Genomic DNA, 21995 nt, shown 5'->3' on the forward strand with positions numbered 1-21995 from the left:
ACCACATTTGTTGAAATTCGGGTCGGCCAACACATAGAGGCCGACTGCGGGAAGACTCCAGCAGCCCCGTATCTCATACACAAGTTACGTTATATTCATAACCGGTCGTTGTGCGGTCCCTTTGTACAGGCCGACAAAAGCGGTGCAGTGGATAAACCAGTTTTCTATACAGCAGCTGGGAGCTTCGTTATGGGCCGCTGGTGTCGCGAGGAAGCAGTTGTACTTCTCGGGTCGCCGAGTCCCAGGTATTCCGGCTCGGGTAGCCAGGTAGCTAGGCGACCGTGCAGGCCATTGTGTAGTTTGCGTGGTTCGCTGTTGGCGGATAAACAGGACCAGCCATCACATTGGAACGTGGACACGTAAGATCGGAGCGTTGTGCCAGGTGTTCTCCATCAGGTAAGTGTGTCCTGTAGTTCTCACACTGACCCTAGCAGGACAAGACTACTGGCCATTAACCCTCACTTATCACTGCTGAAAGATTCCATTTCCTCAATATTTCGTTCACAGGGGATATTCCCGAGAAACCTGCTTGTGATGCACTTGGGTCATTATATGTGATACCAGGAAGCCGAGTTAACTTCGAGGCATTGATAACATGCATATAAATACATTTAGTAAAAACACTAGGCAACCAGTAACATCCCAACAGAGAACCCATGGGGACCCGAACCCGTGCTTGCATGAAACCTGCCTGAAGCACTGCCAAGATTGTGGTAGAATAACCGATCGCGAGTGATTGGCGTTTGCTCATCACGCAGAAGTCTGGGTGGTTCGATTTTCAATATGGGTACAGTGTCACTTGACCCGCGTGACATGGAGAGAATAATGCTGAAGAGAGGCGTAAAACTCTACTCACTCACTCACTCACTCACTCAGATTGTGCTTGCTCTGATGAAAAGCCATATGCAGACACAATTTGCAAAATATAGTACGATCTTTGATTGGAATCATTAAAACAGGATAGTGTTATACCACAGAAAATAAAATATAAGAATAAATTATTTTGAGTGGCAATGCATTTCCATAGGGATTGATTCTGGATAGAATGCCCGTATAATGAACTGCCAAGTGTAAAACAAGGAGTGGTTGAAAGGAACTAAATAGGATGATACCGCATTACATAAAACGCCACATATAAATACAAAAAATATGTGTAAAATATAAATAAAAGTGTTTTATTGAAATAAATTAGAAAGGAATTTAAATGTCAATAACAATTAGAGGATCAAGACGAAAGTTCAGAACAACACTGAAATGAGTAACGGTACATTAATGGCATTTGGCATGTGCAACAAATAATGTCGCAGGCACTAATGATGTTAAAATAACATCATCTTGCACAAAGTAAAATATATTTGGAGCCTCTTCAAAGAATTATGAAAACATATTGCTGCTCCTATTGGTGTTGACGTTTTTGGAACTGCTATATAAACGTGATCCACTGGTCATTTACCGCGTCTTCCCACCTGACTACTAGTATAGGACATATTCAACGTAACTACACCCCCCCTGGCAGATGGTCAGTTGAATATACTCAGTATATCATGTTGTAATTGAATATACTGAATACAGCATGTTTTAGTTGACTATATTCAGTATAACATGTATTAGATATACTGAATACATCTATAGTAAATGTAAAGAATATACCATGTTTTATTTGAATACACTAAATATAACAAGTTTTAAGTATACTAAATATATCATGTTTAAATGGAATATTTTCAGTTTAACATGTATTAAATATACTGAATACATCATGTTTTAAATGTAAAGAATACAGCATGTTTTATTTGAATATACTAAATATAATATGTTTTAAGTATACTAAATATGGCATGTTGTAATTGAAAATGCTCCATATAGCATGTATTAAATATACCGAATATTGCATGGCTTAATTGAATATACTAAATTAAGCATGCTTTAATTGAATTAAGTCAAGTATAGTATGAATTAAATATGCTGAATAAAGAATGTTTTAATTGAATATACTTAATATAGCATGGTTTAACTGAGTATACTCAGTATAGATTGTATTAGATATACTGAATTAAACATGTTTTGTTTGAATGTACACACTAAAACATGTTTTACTTGAATATACTCAGTATAGCATATGTTGAATAAACTGAATATAAACACACACTGCCATTTAAAAAGTGGCCACAAGTAACAAATGTAGCAAATATTTGGATAACACTTTCTTAGTACAGATTCTAGTTCTTTTGGGGGTTGAGTCCCATGCGGGATTCGAACCCATACACCCGGAGTGAGGCACCTAATCACCAGCACACCAAGTCTGACACTGCTTGAGATTCATCCGAAAATACATTTCAATGGCTTTGCGAGGCAGATCTAGTTTGTTTGCACATGAAACAATTTACCGTATTAGTTGTAGGAAAAAAGTGGGGCTAATGATCGTACACACCCAACACCGCACACAGTGAATGTTATTTAACGCCGCATCACATCCGGCTGAAAAACAACAGCGGCCAAGTAGTTGCTGGTGGTGTGAGCAACTAGCGCCACCGTCGGGTCACGATCCTACGTTGTGCACCCGATCCTCACCGACTACAGCATGGGTTTCTTGGGCCAAGTCACTAAGTGCTAAGCGCTATTCCAACAATTGCAGTCGCCAAGCTGACACGCCGCCACCGGATTGGACTAATGGTCAAAGCGGCGTCAAATCCAACTCACTCACTCACTGAACGAGTACATGTTTGTAGGTTCCGGTGGAAGCAAGATACATGTAATACTTGGGCGGATGTTGATGTCACCCCGAGGTGATGAGCCTCCAGAACAACGTCAGCCTGCATTTCGGTCACCATCTTCTCGAAGCCAGACTCTCACACGCTTGCGTCCCTTTGCCAAACCAGGATCTTCGGATTGTTGGTTCGAATCCAATAATCGCCAGGATAATGGTACTTGGTCTGCCTGTTGGCTTCTCCAAAGTGTTAAACGTCTTCAAATGGTACCACTTCGGGCTATCCTCCGCATTAAGTTGAAATAGTGCCGGGTTTGAACCCAACTCACACACTGATCATGAACGTGTGACAAATCGTCAGAAACAATCTTTCCAAGCACTTACAAATCTTTTATTTCATATTCGAAAAACCGCCTCCGTGGTCTAGTGGTAGAGCGTCCGCCCGGAGAGAGAAGGTCCGGGGCTCGATCCCCGGCCGCGTCATACAAAAAGACGTTAAAAGATGGTACTTGTTATTACCCTGTTTGGTGCTCGGCATTAAGGGGCTAAAACAACGACTGGTCGGCTCGGAGTCAGTATACTGTGTCTGAGTGAGGTATTCATGTTAAACTGTGGCATGGTATCTCGGTGAGCTAGCACTATTAATCGGCATCAGTCGGGACTAGTATGCACGTCGCTATATAAGTTCAATAATCTTGGACGCGACGTTAAACCCCATTTCACCTCACCTCATTTCATTCAATTTATTGCATTGAATTGAGAATATGTATCGAGAAATGTACAGCAACTTCCATCAGCGCATTCCGCCAGCGTCTCTCCCCGGTAGGAAGGCAGAACGGCGTCTTAGCGTGCAAGAGATATATCCCTCTACTTCCCACTGTCATGGTGTCAGCACGATATCGCAATAATCCCACAGAGAAATGTTCAACGTGCATACGATCCAGCTACAAAGAATATTCTGGTTGCAATGCATGCACGCGGTTGAACATTCTGGGGAGTTCACCTGTAGGGTCATCTCCTGGTGGGCAGCACCCGTTCACCTGTATTGATTTGAGCAAGGTGGCGACTGGCCAATCAGACATCAAGATTTCATAAAAAGATACGTTCCTGTTCAGTACAATGCAACAACCTAAAACGACAGTCTACTCATATAGTAGTCAGCACATATACAATGCGCCACCCGCCGCACAGGGGAAGAGAGTGTTAGTTTCGCCCGTGGTGTGATCGTTAATACATTTACTACCTAAAGGTAAGCAGATTTATTCACTTACAGTTACCATGGATACTGCCAGGTAGTGTACACGTCCCCGCGGACGTCATGGCCACCTTGCCCATTGTCATCCTGAACTGAAACCTGTCGGAAACAACGGTAAACACCAAGGGCGGGTCCACCAACATTTTAAATGTTGTTGTTGTTGCTGTTATTGCTGGGGGGAACTCACAATTGTTTGGCTGAACCAGGAAATGTTTGTCGAGTATCGGCTCTGTCCCTTTAAAATCTGCGCCTGTCATTCTTATCGCCAAGAAAACCTTATTTTTTCCAATTCCCCGCGTCATATGAAGCAGACTCGGGTATCCATGAAACGACCACAAACGTTTTCCGTTGTAATAAACAGCCGCCTCCGACTCCGCATTGTGTGCCGCGTCTAGTGTGTGCCGCGTCCAGTGTGTGCCGCCTCCTTTGTGTGCCGCGTCCAGTGTGTGCCGCCTCCAGTGTGTGCCGCGTCTAGTGTGTGCCGCGTCCAGTGTATGCCGCGTCTAGTGTGTGCCGCTTCCTGTGCGTGCCGCTTCCATTGTGTGCCGCGTCCAGTGTGTAACGCGTCCAGTGTGTGCCGCTTCCAGTGTGTACCGCCTCCAGTGTGTGCCGCGTCCAGTGTGTGCCGCGTCCAGTATGTACCGCATCCAGTGTGTGCCGCCTCCAGTGTGTGCCGCGTCCAGTATGTGCCGCCTCCAGTGTGTGCCGCGTTTAGTGTGTGCCGCGTCCATTGTGTTTCGCGTCCAGTATGTGCCGCGTCCAGTGTGTGCCGCGCCCAGTGTGTGCCGCGTCCAGTGTGTGCCGCGTCCAATTTGTGCCGCTTCCGCTTTTAAAGTTGTTTGTTGTAGGGAGAATAATTACAGAGTGCTCCTCCCTCATCACGTCATTTTGAATAAGAAAAATTAAAACTCTACCTCCTCAATTTTGAGCAAAATGTGCCCGAGACACATTGTCATGCGAGACTGTTCATTCTTGTTACTTGTCAAGCGTGTATTCTTTCGCTTCCAACCGGGCTCTCATAGATTTCAAGAATATCTTCTTAAGTTGATTGTGTAAATAATCATATCTAAATGTATTAATAAGAATATTGGTAACCCCAAGTATTTCTTTTCAATGTTGTTTATTTTTTAAAGATTTTGCAAACACGGAACTACTTTTTAAGTCGTGAATACAAGGGGTCGGGAAATGTCCCTGTTTGTTAGGGAGGGATAATTTACGCTTCACACAAAAATTACATAAATTGCGACAAGAGACAAGGAGATATTTCCCCGTCACTCGATAAGAGAAACATGATATTTCACTCGACACATGAAATATCCAGTGATGGGTATTATGAACAACGATCAACGGCGCTGGGCTACCATGAGGCGTCATCAACAGTGTCACCCGATCCATCCACCCACAATAGGTTGTGCAGGGTCAGCTCAATCCAAGTCGGGGGCACGGTTGGCCCAGACGTCTAAGGCGCCGCAATTCGCTGTGCAGAGTTGCGTCCCTTGGGCACGCCAGTAACCTATGATTGTAGGTTCGAATCCCCATTCGCCCCGAGTACGTTTCTAGATTTATCAGCACAACACCTGTGCTCGTGGGTTTCACCGAAGTGGTAAACGTCTAAGACCTGCATGACTTCGGGCTTTCCTCCCACATGCTGACACGCCGTGATATAACTGGAATATTGTTTAAAGCGGCGTTTAAACCCAACTCACTCACTCACTTAATCCAATTCCATTCTTTATTGACCTTTACGTGTACAGCTAATCCGGGGTATACATTGCAGTTACATTGCTGGCACAGGCAGAATAGTTGTCTAGGTACAATGTTCTTAAGGAGAATGTACTTTGTTTGCATTTACAATAATTATTGTCTTATATTAGATGCTCTGAAACGATATTTACCAAGGTTACAAAGAGATTTAGATTTTTTTATACTGAAGGCAAGTTTACTAACTGCTGGGTTGTTCCAGCAATATGGCATTGTGGACAGTTCCCCTACATTTGCATATGGAGGACATTTTAAAACAAAGTGAAATTCATCCTCAAAATCACTAAAGGTAAAGTGGGGTGAAATGAGGTTAATGTCGCATCCAAGATTTTTCCACTTTTATAGGGACGTGCGTGCACGTGTATGTGTGTGTGTGGCTGCTTGTACTAGTCCGGACTGATGCCGATTTATAGTGCTAGTCCACTGAGATACCATGCTGCAGTTTAACATATATACCCCACTCGAACACAGTATACTGACTCCGAGTCGACCAGTCCTTGTTTTAGCCCCTCAATGCTGCGCTCGACAAGGTAACAACAAGTGCCATCTTTTAACGTCTTTTTGTATGACGCGGCCGGGGATCGGCATGATCGGTCCGGGCGGACGCACTACCACTAGACCACGGAGGCGGGCCAATATCACTGAAACAGGATAAACATGTTCAATTATTTACATAAACATTGTGATATCTTCCGGTGTCAATGGACAAATTATGTGAAGCAAGTCTAAATCTTGGACGAACGAGGGCCAAGAAGTATTTTGTCTTGTGTCCAGCTCATATATACCAACTCATTTAGAAAATCCACCAGGACACAACATTGAGGGCTATAATCCTCGTGTCCAGCTCATATATACCAACTCATTTAGACAATCCACCAGGACACAACTTTGAGGGCTATAATCCTCGTGTCCAGCTCATACACCAAACGTTCATGTTCAAATTCATAGGCTACCCCTCGCTGCTCCTAATCATATTAACGGAAACGCTACTAGAAAACTCCGAAAAATATGCATTGGAAAACATTCTCTTAGACTTTTTCTCCGATTTACATCAGGACTTCAATTCATAAGAAGCCATGGAAAGAACTCTGGCTCTATAATTTTATTTATACAGTAACTTTTATATACATTGTTTTCGTCTGATTCTTGATCTTCAAGCGTCCTTTGAATCTCTCCAAGTGTAACATGCCACTTACACAATTGTCAGAAAAAGAGTTTGCTAGACGCCGCACCCAGCTATACTCCAGCCATAAGACGGCGGCCTGTAAATAATGGTCGGCTAGACCACACATGACATAGAGTTGAGTCATTGGAAACTCTGCCATCAAGTGCAGCTATCAAAGTTTGAAGGTCAAGGCTAGACATTAAAATTTCAATTTCCTTAGTCATCGAACGGGATCATCGAACGATTTTACAAGTGGGAGCAACACACCTGCTTGCAGTATGGACTTCTTCATACAATTACATGTTTTATTATCAGTATGATATTGTCCAAAGACATTAAAGTTATATATAGGATAGCTACGCGATAAATCGCAGAGAACAATGAAGAAAGAAGCGTGGTTTATTTGTGAGGGGGAAGTGTCCATTGAGTTTTTCCCCATAGATGTAGCTTGACAGCGCAGTGGCCGAGGGTTATGACAACCGGTATGGGGAGAAAGGGTGCATACAATAGACGAGAACATTATGTGAATACCCGTCATGGTTTATCCTCCCTGCAGTGTTTTATTGTTCAATAAACAACTCCCACTCGTCGTTTATTTCTTAAATAGAGTGGCATATATGGCATACAATAGAGAATACTACACTCATTCTCGTTAGATACCATTTTTACGAAACGAGTGGACTTTCTATGGTATCTGACCGAGCGAAAGCGAGGTCAGATACCATAGAAAGTTCACGAGTTTCGTAAAAATGGTATCTAACGAGAATGAGTGTGGTATTTTATTTATTACCCACGTTGAATATATTTTTAAGTGTAAATACATAACAACTTGCGTTCGTTGACAGACCAAACTGAAACCGGTTGCAAAATCTGGTTGCGCATGAATATTGATATATGACCAAATATGGGCATTGTTGACATGTTTATGCATACGAATTAACAACATGCGCCTGCTGATCTGTTTACAAACAAACCAGCACCGACGCTCAAGATCCTTTTGGAAGAAAGTCTTCAACTTATGGTAATTCAAGCGCCATGTTGTTAGTACGCAGGACACCGATAAGAAAATTTGAAATGTCACATTAGCGCCGCGCTTTGAATATCGGACCAACAGTCACACGCATCACACTGCCGGGATCCCGTCTGTGCAATCAAAATGGTTCGGTTTCCTTGATCTATCAGCTGAATTTATATCACGTCCGTACCATTTTGGAAGAGGGAAATCAGACTGTTCGCCAAAGACATTCATGTTAACTGTACCACCCTTTACTGAAGACGTGAAAATCAACAAACTCAAATCTGCTTGCATGTCAGTGACAGCTTCGAACGATCGAAGGGCAAGGTCGCCACCGGAATAAGAAAAGACAACCGCGATCCACTCACAGCGTTTTACTCTAGAGATATGGAATGTAACTGTTCACATTTGGGATGTTTTGGGCCACAAAATCAGAAGTCAGGCACACTTCCACGGAGTTTTCGAATGATTTGTATCGGAACTGTGAACTTTAAGTTATCTGGTCGTGCTGTGTTCGTTCATTCATGAACAACACTTCCCGAAACAGCGCCACAACATACGCTTCAAAGGGGACACCGATGGCACAACCGGATCATCCCAATTAAGTCTAGATATCTGTCCAGATAGTTTAAACAGACTTCATTTCACCACGCTTATCCTTTTACGTTACATCAAATTGAAAGTTGCGAAAATGGTCGGGTGCGTCACGCTCAAGGGACGCGCTCGATAGGCAGTCGTACATTGTAAATCGATTTATAGATCTAGCTCGATTATACGTCTGTAGGAGCTCAATGCATAACTTATATAGAATGCAAACCGAATTTGATGCGTGTGACTATCTTGTTTGGTTTAATAAAGTGTTTGTAAATATCTCTCGTGCTCATGAATTTCTTCAGTTCTGCCTTGTAATCGCAAAATGAATGACGTCTCGCGATTTTTTATGAATGAAAAAAGTAGTCCCGGTGTGACAGAGGTCACGGTTATCCAATCAAAACGAATAAAACAAGGTCAACCTTGTACGACACACGTGTGACGTACGGATTTAGTATCTTACCACCTGTATCTTCACCACGTGGGTAATAAATAGAGAATACTACACTCATTCTCGTTAGATACCATTTTTACGAAACGAGTGGACTTTCTATGGTATCTGACCGAGCGAAAGCGAGGTCAGATACCATAGAAAGTTCACGAGTTTCGTAAAAATGGTATCTAACGAGAATGAGTGTGGTATTTTATTTATTACCCACGTTGAATATATATTTAAGTGTAAATACATAACAACTTGCGTTCGTTGACAGACCAAACTGAAACCGGTTGCAAAATCTGGTTGCGCATGAATATTGATATATGACCAAATATGGGCATTGTTGACATGTTTATGCATACGCATTAACAACATGCGCCTGCTTATCTGTTTACAAACAAACCAGCACCGACGCCCAAGATCCTTTTGGAAGAAAGTCTTCAACTTATGGTAATTCAAGCGCCATGTTGTTAGTACGCAGGACACCTATAAGAAAATTTGAAATGTCACATTAGCGCCGCGCTTTGAATATCGGACCAACAGTCACACGCATCACACTGCCGGGATCCCGCCTGTGCAATCAAAATGGTTCTGTTTCCTTGATCTATCAGCTGAATTTATATCACGTCCGTACCATTTTGGAAGAGGGAAATCAGACTGTTCGCCAAAGACATTCATGTTAACTGTACCACCCTTTACTGAAGACGTGAAAATCAACAAACTCAAATCTGCTTGCATGTCAGTGACAGCTTCGAACGATCGAAGGGCAAGGTCGCCACCGGAATAAGAAAAGACAACCGCGATCCACTCACAGCGTTTTACTCTAGAGATAGGGAATGTTACTGTTCACATTTGGGATGTTTTGGGCCACAAAATCAGAAGTCAGGCACACTTCCACGGAGTTTTCGAATGATTTGTATCGGAACTGTGAACTTTAAGTTATCTGGTCGTGCTGTGTTCGTTCATTCATGAACAACACTTCCCGAAACAGCGCCACAACATACGCTTCAAAGGGGACACCGATGGCACAACCGGATCATCCCAAGTAAGGCTAGATATCTGTCCAGATAGTTTAAACAGACTTCATTTCACCACGCTTATCCTTTTACGTTACATCAAATTGAAAGTTGCGAAAATTTTCGGGTGCGTCACGCTCAAGGGACGCGCTCGATCGGCAGTCGTACATTGTAAATCGATTTATAGATCTAGCTCGATTATACGTCTGTAGGAGCTCAATGCATAACTTATATAGATTGCAAACCGAATTTGATGCGTGTGACTATCTTGTTTGGTTTAATAAAGTGTTTGTAAATATCTCTCGTGCTCATGAATTTCTTCAGTTCTGCCTTGTAATCGCAAAATGAATGACGTCTCGCGATTTTTTATGAATGAAAAAAGTAGTCCCGGTGTGACAGAGGTCACGGTTATCCAATCAAAACGAATAAAACAAGGTCAACCTTGTACGACACACGTGTGACGTACGGATTTAGTATCTTACCACCTGTATCTTCACCACGTGGGTAATAAAGGAGTACACCAGATGGTCATATATGATGCATAGTGATATACACAAGCGACAAAACCCTTTCCAGAAGCAGAGGAAATGTGAACTTTCAGTGCGTCATCTGGAGCACGTTTCGCAGCCTGTGGTCCCAATGGAATTTTGTATTGAGGCCAGATACAACTTCAAAACAAGATATTTTAAAAGAAAAGAAAAGTATGAGCTAACATATTTATTTCTAAAAGACACATTGAATCATATATTTTTTGTGGCAGACAACTTCTTTGTTTTCAACAATAGGAAGGATAATGATTTTCTTTAATAATTTTAGGGGATAATTTATGTTTTTAGATATAATCCCACACTAATTACTTTAGTCTAGAGATCGCAATCAATCCGGATCCACTCCCGCTGATAACTCTACCCAAGGTCTTGGAGACAAATACTATAGTATACATCAGAAGTAAAACTCGATTATTTACAGACAGCTGTCATAAAGCTCGAATATTGCTGAGTGCGGCGTTAAATAACGAACAAACAAACAAACAAAAGTAAAACTTCAAAACAACATACAAACCCAATATGAGCTCAGAGACAAATGAAGCAAATCTCTCAAACAAACCTGTCTAATAAAGTAACAGCCTCAAACCAACACTACCTCAACGACTTGCACCCAGTCAGGACAGATACCATTTCTCTGGAAGGCAAGTCATTACATACATATAGCAAGAGTATATCTGCTGATATATCAGTTGACCTGATGACCTTGGACATATGAACCAAACTGTGTTTAAACTCATCACACTGAAGGGCGGAGAGGGTATTCTGTGTAGATCGTATGTTGTCCCTCCCCTTAGCTGGTGTGACTGACACGTCAACATGTGTACGTGAGTTGGACGCCACTCATTGGCATGAGAATCACACCTTCCCCATTAACCTTGATTGCAAATTACCAAGCAGGTGTAAATAATGCCTGGATGTACAGACACGACTACCATGGCGATACCATGGCGAGATTGGTGTATGATGAAAGTGGGCGAATTAAAGAATAATATTGTCTTGGGCTTTCTGGATATTTTAGACTCAGCACATTACAAACCTCACTATCAAGTCACAGACAAATCTGACAGGAAAGGCAATTGGCGGCTACCGTTTTGTTACCGTTACCGTTACCGTTAACATGTAATGGTCATTTTTTTGTTTTTAACAATAACACTTGCTGCTTAAGGTGCCTCTATGAAGGAGCGGCGTCCTTTCAATGCACACTTCCGCTAGTTGGTGGTTGTGATTCCGAAAAGTAAAAGTCCCTACAATCATGTTGATTCACTGGAATTTCAATATCCCCAACATATAATGAACATGCTAGTTGTGGCAAATTGTCACCGAATATTATACTGAGACATTTCATAAACATTTTCATTTGTTTGTTGTTTAACGCCGCACTCAGCAATATACCAGCTACATGTATATGACAGCGGTTTGTAAATAATCGATTCTGGACCAGACATTCCAGTGATTGACATTAAGTTCATCGATCTACTCAATTGGGACACGAAGACATGTATCAACCAAGTCAGAAAGCCTGTTACGACAAGCGTAGTCGCCTTTTACGATAAGCATGGGTTGCTGAAGACCTATTCTACCCCGGACGGATCCATAAACAATCAAGGACACTCTATGGCGCCATGTCCGGCATGTTTCCTGGTACAATCACTCTACAGGACATACAATGTATATTGAATGTGTAGGTATGCATATTGACACAGGTCTGTTGCTTCAAAAGTTCTCACATTTCATGACCGTTTTCAACCGATATATGAAAAGTGCATATTTTGACGAAAGATGAAATATATCCTCATTCTCAGCATAAATACCATCATTCGATCACATCAGGAACACCATTTCTTCCAGCCGCTATAGGCAGGTGCCCGTTAATGTCCAACATCCAATCAGATTCGAGTATTCTCAAAATAGAGTGACATTCCCATTAGAAACACCTTATGACGACTGACGATATATTCGTGGAGTTAGGAATATTTGGTGAGTATCGACTTGCGACCATGTTTTATATAATCATGTTCATGTGATACTTTACGGTAAGCTGAGTCTAGGCTTGTTATTTTTTATATGTCTGTTTGGTAACGTCTTCCTCGAGTGTTGTAGAAAAGTCGATATTAAGACTGATAACATTGTGTTTTGTAAGTGTGTTGTCGTGTTGATGTCAGAGGTGTTCGTGCATGCATAATTAATCGTTAACCGCTGTAGTGGCCTTGAGAGAGCTCCAAGGATTTAAAGTAATACAACAAATATTACATCAATATTCAATAACTGAGGTTTCATTGTAAGGATTAACGGTTAAAGGTAATACTATATAAAGAAAGCGTCAAAAGAATTGTATGCTAAAAGCAGGGCCTAATTTTCAATTCCGACTAGACCACCAGCACGTTCCCGGTAACACCCGATGGAATGTTTCCGCCGGTATTTGAGACTGGTTATTCTCTGGCGTTGATTTTTTTATATAATTAACGAATCACTATCAAATAGTGACGATACCAGAAAGAAGGAAATATTTAATAAATCAAAATACCGCCCCTTATAATCTTAGATCAGCTTACCAAATACCAGAGTTGCGGAGCTGGCGGCCACCTTGCATTTCTGCTGGAGTTCTTGTATTAAAACAACCTACCATGCTTGATTCTGTTTGGTCTAAATTTACAAGCATGTCACACATAACGGATTCGTATGAAATTGATGTATTTATCGATAGCCTACATTCAACAACAGGTGTCGAAAACCAATCAGTAGCCCATAGCCCGGGCTGGTTGGATGATAAAAACCCGATCGGTTTCATATTGAAATAAAAGGTGTTCTACAATGAGACTGTCTCAAATTTCAAAACAGTAGGTTCATATCCTATCTAATCAGCTATTACTCAAAGAGAGAGCTGTATTTGTTTGTGGAATTCATTCAAACCATCTACCCCCCGAGAGATGTGGCGTCATGGCGTCACTAGATGTCGACACAAGGACGGTACCTTCCTACATTAATCATTGTAAGTCTGCACAATCCATTTTGTTGTTTTTCAGTGTAATGCCGGGCAGATTCTTTCTTGTGTAATTTGCTAACTTGGGCCTCTCGTGACTTGTCGTGTCCTCTCATGACTTCTCGTGGCCTCTAGTGACTTCTGTGGCATGTTTTTAGTGAGTAGTGTTTCCCTGTCTCTGTACCTCAGACGCATGTTGAGCATCAGAAACTGGAAGATATGGATCAACCTAATGTTTTCATTTTGATATACGACGCTCTTGTCAAGCTCTGTTTTTGCCTCGCATGTTTGGAACCGAACAGCTTACAGTACGTGACACCTGCTGTGCATCGATGAGGCCACGCAAGACTGGCTCGAGGTGGATGTTGACAGGTGTTTGGCCTAGCGGATTGAAAACTCCTAAAGTTGTTGCCAGCATTACTGAACGACTGAATCTAAATATCTTCCCTCACGATGTGCTGTTATTATATTCCCCGCCACGAAGTGTATAGGAATGGGTGCTGTCCGTCCGTCCTTCCGTCCGTCAGTTCGTCCGTCACGTTTCAAAAACCATGAGCGATATCTGAACCAAACCTGACACAAAGATGTGTCTAGTGCCGAACAGCTGCCTTTGATAGTTTAGGATATTTCTAAAAAATATTTTTCGAGTTATCATGGCAACGACTTTGACTTAAAATGAAAATGGCGGTAGTGCTCCCTTCCGGGGCGGACCGTACACTATGTCCTGCCTTGCACACAGCCGGACATGCCATATTGGCGGGGGATATGGGGGATATGTTTAATTATGGAGAATGCTTAACACCTTGCAAATATACATGAATGTGATGTGAAGTGAATGTGTGGAGTAAGTGTCGACTGAGTGAACACAAGGCTCCACCACGGATACTACATACTACAGGTAGGGCCTTGCAAGCGCCACTGAAAACGCCAGCAACCACCCACACAATCTGACCCGATGACACCCAAGCCACCAATCCACACATCATGACCATTCGATTCTCTGTAGATGCTTCCTTCCACCAGCAAGGGTGTGGTCGGGGTGTACCCTTGGTTACCACGGGGTAGATGTGGCGGACTAGTGGTGGTTTCTAATGCCTCGGTCCTGACGCACACTGCAGCACATGTAACACATGTGGTGTCTCCTTGGGCAAGTGACTTTGTTCGAAATTGACCTCTGTCGCCCAGCAGTGAGTGGGTACCCGGTTGGATGTCACAATGACACACTGTATTCACACGCTTGACTAGTTCCATCAAATGAAGCTTCAAAGTGTTATAAGGGGCAAGTAATAAAAAACCCACTTAACTCGCTCCTGTGTATAACCAGTTTTATGGAACTCATCAATAATTCTGGTATCTGTCATGCGAAATTCTATTTATCTCTAGCTCTCGCCACATGCTTCACCTATTCGTGTTCCCTGTTGTGACAGGTCCTCGGGCTGTTCAGTTTAACTTCCCTTACGGTAAACATAAACGCAAATCGATCTTAAATAAACATTACATATTTATTTTCCAAAAAGAAATCTTCAGGAAAATGTACTGATATTACATTCCTACAAACTATCAACTTTAAAGGACAAACTGAGGTAATAACGCGAGTGTGTTTGGGGTGTGTTTGGCCATCTACATAGTGTTTATTCCTAATACGGGATATTTACCGTCCTCAAACACACAAGCCTGATAACCTCTTTATTATATAATTTGTCACACTTCAATTCTGTGCACGAAAAATCCCTTCCCATATCTCACAAACATTACCTAAACATTACAAGTTTTCCTGGAATGTGCGCAAAATATATTACGTCAGAAAGTAAGTGACGTAACGACAAAAAGGCAAAACAACAATTACCCACGAAAATTGCCTTTCGTGGCAATTTATAGGTGTGTCCACTAGAGTAACTGCCCTTTATCAAGGGAAAGCTACTCTAACCCTAGTCTATGAGACGTCACGTTTGTTTAGAGTCTACCTGTCCTGTCATAACGTTACGAAGTACTGTCTGATGTACACACAGGGACAAAATAAAACAAGATAACAATTCGGACATATTTCGGCCAAATCCAACTGTTTTAATTTAGGAAAAGGTTCCAAGCCGCAGAGCTCTACAAGCACAAATATGAAAACTGATCCCGCTGTATTGTTTAAAGTGCCTAAGCAACGTCACACTTTGACATCTATTTCCAGTATTTTAGACTTGTTTTGATAATGAAAACAATTATCCCAGTAGTTTCTCCAGATTCCTGATGGTTATTTCGAACTCGATCGCCGAATGACAAGGTCGACGCCATGTTTGTTTCTAAACACTGAAAGTAGTCCCTACTTGAACTTTGATATTTGGATCTCTATCCGCATATGACCCCAACGGATATCGTGTTTATCCGTTGGTTTTATCCAGCCGAGAAACCTACCCATTATGTGATAACTGTAAATATACTCCAGTTTGAGTGTTGGTATGTCGCGTTCTTTCCAAATCATCACTAGTACTGAGTCAACAAGCCTAAGGGGTCAGTGAGTGCTGATTCAGGAGTTCTCGTCATTAATTCGAAAAGAAACGTGCACCTGGTGTTATCAATGCGATTTCCTGATTTTTTTTGTTCATAAGTCTTGTCGATTTTATCATTTTACTGACGCTTTAAATACTTTGTATGACGCCAACTTTCGCAATGAGCGATATTCTCTCGTCATGACACTGACCTCCACACATACATGACGAAAACATCAGCGAAGGAAAATAAAACAAATCAGGATTTTCCCCGGTTTTATGGCATAAATATGTCAGGTGAGCGCTGGTGATCGATCAGTACTCGTGTCTTCCATTGATGCTAGATCAGACAACGCTTGTGGGTTATTAGATCTACCATAGACATTTCCAACTCGGGTCTATCATAACGCTATCTAAGACCATCTAACCCCTCTCACCATGATTTGTCGCTTGGCGTTTTGGATATTTAGCAAACAGAAAACAAAGAAACACTGGCCTAAGTGTGTCCCTCGGTTATCTTCATGTTAGATATTTGTGTAGGCTGTGACTGTAAACAACAACAGTGCCAGCGGTAACACAACACATCAACAGTGTATAACAGTCTTCCAGTTATATCACGGCGTGTCGACTTAATGGGGGAGGTGGTGCAGGTCTCAGACATTTACCACTTTGGTGACCCCCCGAGGTAGTCTAGCAGTGTACTCCAGGTCGGTACTCTAGGGGTGTACACCAGGTCGGTACTCTAGGGGTGTACTCTAGGTCGGAACACTAGGGGTGTACTCTAGGTCGGTACTCTAGGGGTGTACTCCAGGTCGGTACTCTAGGGGTGTACTCTAGGTCGGTACTCTAGGGGTGTACTCTAGGTCGGTACTCTAGGGGTGTACAACAGGTCGGTACTCTAGGGGTGTACTCTAGGTCGGTACTCTAGGGGTGTACACCAGGTCGGTACTCTAGGGGTGTACACCAGGTCGGTACTCTAGGGGTGTACTCTAGATCGGTACTCCAGGGGTGTACACCAGGTCGGTACTCTAGGGGTGTACACCAGGTCGGTACTCTAGGGGTGTACACCAGGTCGGTACTCTAAGGATGTACACCAGGTCGGTACTCTAAGGATGTACACCAGGTCGGTACTCTAAGGATGTACACCAGGTCGGTACTCTAAGGATGTACACCAGGGCGGTACTCTAGAGCATGCCCTGGGGAGAGGGAAAAACCAAGGGGGCGAAGCCCCCGCGGTTTTTCCCGACCCCCAGGGCATGCTCTGTCTACCAAAACCGAGGGAAAGTGTTTTTCCATACTTATAAACCGAAAAAAGAAACTTAAAACAACATTCATCAACATTTTTATGTTTCGAACATACTTTCCATGAACCTTAGGAAACGCGCGTAAAATATCTGTTGCTGGCGAACGGAACTTGAAAAGGACATTCTAAAAACCACTATGTACCTAATCAACAACTCTGTAGCCTCGTGGTACACACACTGGGTTATAGATATGAAAGTAGCGAGTTCGATCCTCGGGAATATAAAGAAAAGATTTGTCATTTGATTTTTCATTACATGTAACAACTGATCGGAAGTTATATTATTAATATACTCAGGACATCATATAAAATCCCTGGGATATTATAACACATTATAGAGCAAATATGACTTGAATATCCTATAAAGTCCCTGGGATATTATATTAAATCTCTGGGACATTACAACGTCCCTGTTTATGAGATTTAACCCGACTGGAAAGTAAAACCTCCAAATAGGTTTTAATGCCTATAGAAAGACGTCTCTTACTTAATAGCGATCCCATTGAATATGTTTATAAAGGGTTGTACTCCAAGGCTTGTTTCACCTGTTAATCATCGACTGCCACGTTGTTTGGAGTTGCCGAATATCACAGAGAAATCAATATGGTGATCAGAGTTTACCGTGTGGGGGCACGTGATTCTATGCACAGCACACAAATCACGTGTTTGAAATGTACCTCTGTTCTCCAAACAGTGAATGGGTACCCGGTAAGATGACATGGCAGTGTAGTGGTTAACCTTCCAGCACAAAACAGGAAGCTTGGGTTTTATATTCCCAAGAGACTGAGAATGATTGTTGAGTGCACACTGATCCAGTGACCTGGTAATAATAGCGCTTTGCCCCTGTGTGCTGTAGACATATGGGCAATATAAATGGCCTCCTACCACTATTATCATTATCAATTATTATTACTATTATCATTACAATCTATTTTCTCATTTCCTTGCAGATGGACTTCGGATTGACCCGCCACCAGTGCCGACGGACACGATGGAGCTGGTCTCTCAAACGCGGAGCGTTGATTGTGGTGGCATTTTGTGTCATCAACTTCATCTACTTAAGATTCACCCGCATCCAGTGCTGTCAGGTCTACAGACATGATAGTTACCATGGCAACACAGAAGCGAAGACTGGGGACTCGACCACAGGCGGACATGATCTAACCGACGCTAAACTGGAGGCGTTTGTGCGTTCCGGGCAGGTGTTGAACGAGTATCAGTTTGTGGTCAACTCCGAGGTGTGTTCCAGCTCTGGTGTCCCCCAGTCCGTGTACGTTGTGGCCATCGTGCCCTCTAAACCGTCTCATTTCCAAGAACGCCAAGCAATACGGGAGACCTGGGGATCACAGTTCAATAAGAATGAAAAACTGAAACTGATTTTCTTATCAGGACTAGCGGAAGAGATAACAAACAAAAATATTTCAGTGGAGCGAGAGACATTTTTCGATGTTGTGCAAGCAAATTTTATCGACTCCTACAAAAATCTCACACGTAAAACTAACGCCATGTTGCAGTGGTCAAAACAGTTCTGTTCACAGGCTCGGTTCGTGATGAAAATTGACGATGATGTTTTTCTTGAATCTGGAAATTTGATTCGGATGCTGCAGTTAATGGAAGGCGAGCCACGTGCAATAATTGGCTACGCCAGAGACCCCGAGGAAGAACCAATCAGAGACAATTCGAACAAGTGGTACTTATCACGTGACCAGTATCCATTTGAACGCTTCCCCAGGTTCGTGCATGGACCATCGTACGTGATCTCGCGCGATCTGGTGACTGATCTGTACGAGATTTCCCGTCACGCTCCACGCATATATTTAGAAGACGTGTACGTTACGGGATTATGCGCACATATTGCACGTGCTACGCTCGTTGGGACGTCTGGTTTTGCGACCGGACTGGGGTATTCACCCGTGTGGTATATGAGTGAGTCGGCCGTGACGTCGCATGACTTCACACCACTCGCCATGAGAAGGCTGTGGCACCTGCTCCAAGCATGGCGTAGTTGGCGTCCTTCCTTCAAATACATAGGCGCTGTCATTGGCTACTAAACGAAGGATATAAAAGAAAGATATATAATTAAGCTGTTACGTGTCGATTCCCAAATTGAAACAATATGTTAACTCAGAAATCTGTACGTAAAAGTACCACCAAGTGGTGTACAATCAACAAATGTATTACAAAATTGAAAACACAATTAAAAATTCAAAACACAAATTTCTGCCCAGCATTACAATGGCAGTACACAATAAGGTGGTAGTACAATATTCAATGTCAATATATAATATGATGGAGGTGGTCAGTATCAAATACAAAAATACAGTGGTGACAGCAAGTGAGTGCTAATAATATATATTCACCCAGCAGCGACACTAGTCAAGCTTAAGAGATTGGCTAGTCAGGGAATCAGGGATGATGAACGATCCGCACATGAAAGCTGGTTTCGACGTCATGAAAATGCATGAGAGATACGTAATCACGCTCTTTTTCGCAATGAGCGTCTACAGAAACAATGTAATACTGCTACAATCACTGTTCATCAACAAAATACACTGCCATATAACAGAACAACGAACTGTTTGGGTCAGTGCTGTCAATAAAGCCAACAGGATATAGTTATTTGTTGGGTGAGTGAGTGAGCCTGGTGTTTCGTCCCTTTTCCCAATATCCCAGCACTACCACAGCGGTTAGCGCCAGGGTTTCACACGAGGGCGTAACGATCCACCAAACACATTGACACTGGGCCAATGTTGGTCGTAGGTTGGCATGTGGCTGTTGGCATGTTGATATTGGGATATTTTATTTAATAATACTTTCATAAATAACAAACCACCAAAACTTTGATTGATAACATCAACACTCTTTACTTGACTTTTGTTCAACCAACTGACATTTTATATTTCCCGCTAACTTGTACTTTCGAATATTCACTGCGACCCTGTAGGGGGCAAACTCGTGCCTGGTAAGTGACTTAAGGAGATATTTCTGAGAAAAATAGCGGGATATTTTCTCTATTTACGGAGAAAGGTATTGTTAAACCTATTATCATTTATCTTATACGATAAGATAATTCCTTGATTTATTAACATTTTCTTACATAAGGTTTCTAGGGTGGTGGGGTAGCCTAGTGGTTAAAGCATTCATTCGTCACGCCGAAAACGCGGGTTCGATTCCCCACATAGTTGCAATGTGTGAAGCTAATTTCTGGTGTACCCCACCGTTTTATTGCTGGAATATTGCTAAGAGTGGTGTAAAACTATGCTCACTGACTTAAATTATATTACTGAAGTACTGTCATCATAGATACTGGGTTGCAGCTACGGACAGAGTTGCCTCCCTTGTAGTAGTAATACTGATTCCATCGACCATACATGCATGCAGGTAAAACATTATTACGAAATGAGGCCAAGCTGAAAGCCGAAAAAGGAATAAATAAGGAATAACAATATTCAAATTGGTTGTATATTGTAACGAAGTTAATGAAAAGAATTTGATTAATGTTGCATGATTATTTTTTGTAGTTTACAAGTCTGTATGTGATAAACAAATGTTTAAGGCATCAATGCATGCATAGAAAGTATTTGTATAATTTATGCTATAAACATTTCACCAAATACATATTCCTCAAATACCCCTGGCATTGATGCATATAAAATGTTTATTGATGTGAGATGTTTTAACAATATTTATTGCTTATTCACATCGACATGGCTTAAATTATTGTCCTTATCAATTGACGGCAGTAGGGTATTTGGAAACAGATCAAACGACAAAGAGTACACTATTATAACAGAATTTAGTTTCATCTAATTACATCCGGAACAGCAGACGCAAAAACACCCAAAGGAAGAACATTAAACTGAACAATTATGTGGGTATGTGGGCGAGTTAGGTTTAACGCCGCTTTTAACCGTATTTCAGCGTGTCGACTTAACGTGGGAGGAAAGCCCGAAGTGATACAGGTCTAAGACATTTACCACGTCCATGGGTATGGTGCTGACAAACCTAAAAATATAATCGGGGCGAGGAACAATTCTGTGGCCTTCGAAACCGATATATGATCTGCACATAAATTATAATGTGTACACTTTATATCATATCCTGGCTTGCAAAGTTTACGAAATATGTGATACAATACAGTAAACTGCGGTTATAACGAACTCAAAGGGAATACTAATTTTAGTTCGTAATAACCGGAGTTCATCATGAGCACATAAACTAGTACAGCATATATATACAACAAAGTTCGTTATATCGGTCAGTTCGTTATAAAACTCTTCGTTATAAACATAGTTTACTGTATATAGATGAAGAATGACAGCATGTAATTAAGTTGCAGTCAGGAATGGTTGTTTTCACAACGTGCCAAAAGCTGGAGGACATTTCTCCAGCTACAATATAAGTCCAGTAATATACATATTTTGTTCAAAATAAAACGATCACTTTATTGAGTATTTTTGTGGAGTTACGTTGTTCTTTGCATGATGTGAGTCCTATCAATGAAATGACTAACAAGAAGTCGACATTAGGCAATCAGAAAGTCTTTTCCGTTATAAATATGTAACCCATTGATTCGAGAGGTGACGACGTCTAGGATTCAGAATCAGTCGTACAGTTCGATTCCGTAAGCGATGCTTTGATTGGTTGAATGGGAGATCGCACTGACGTGACCTATTATGGAATATCCTCAGGTCTTTATGTAGAGGTAGCAAGCACTAGGATCTGCTTTTAATGAATAAGC

At 42.0% G+C, this 21995-nt stretch overlaps 1 protein-coding gene across 2 annotated transcripts; it reads left to right on the forward strand.

The window, feature by feature from the left end:
- The first annotated feature begins 236 nt into the window (after positions 1-236).
- LOC139472285 (beta-1,3-galactosyltransferase 1-like) lies at positions 237-21685 on the forward strand. 2 transcript variants are annotated; one of them, XM_071254716.1, is made up of 2 exons: positions 237-396; positions 18205-21685. In XM_071254716.1, exon 2 carries the CDS (start codon positions 18205-18207, stop codon positions 19303-19305), a length of 1101 nt encoding a protein of 366 aa, XP_071110817.1. In that variant the 5' UTR covers positions 237-396; the 3' UTR covers positions 19306-21685. The 2 variants fall into 2 exon arrangements, with proteins under 2 accessions (XP_071110817.1, XP_071110818.1); XM_071254717.1 differs by lacking the exon at positions 237-396 and adding an exon at positions 3893-3956.
- The last annotated feature ends 310 nt before the right edge of the window (positions 21686-21995 follow it).

Source organism: Haliotis cracherodii, unplaced genomic scaffold (assembly GCF_022045235.1).
Source record: "Haliotis cracherodii isolate W230 unplaced genomic scaffold, xgHalCrac1.p SCAF_24, whole genome shotgun sequence".
Classification (NCBI taxonomy): domain Eukaryota; kingdom Metazoa; phylum Mollusca; class Gastropoda; order Lepetellida; family Haliotidae; genus Haliotis; species Haliotis cracherodii.

Bases quoted from the DNA above. Each gene is read 5' to 3' on its own strand.
- LOC139472285 (XM_071254716.1), top strand. From the start codon at position 18,205: ATGGACTTCGGATTGACCCGCCACCAGTGCCGACGGACACGATGGAGC.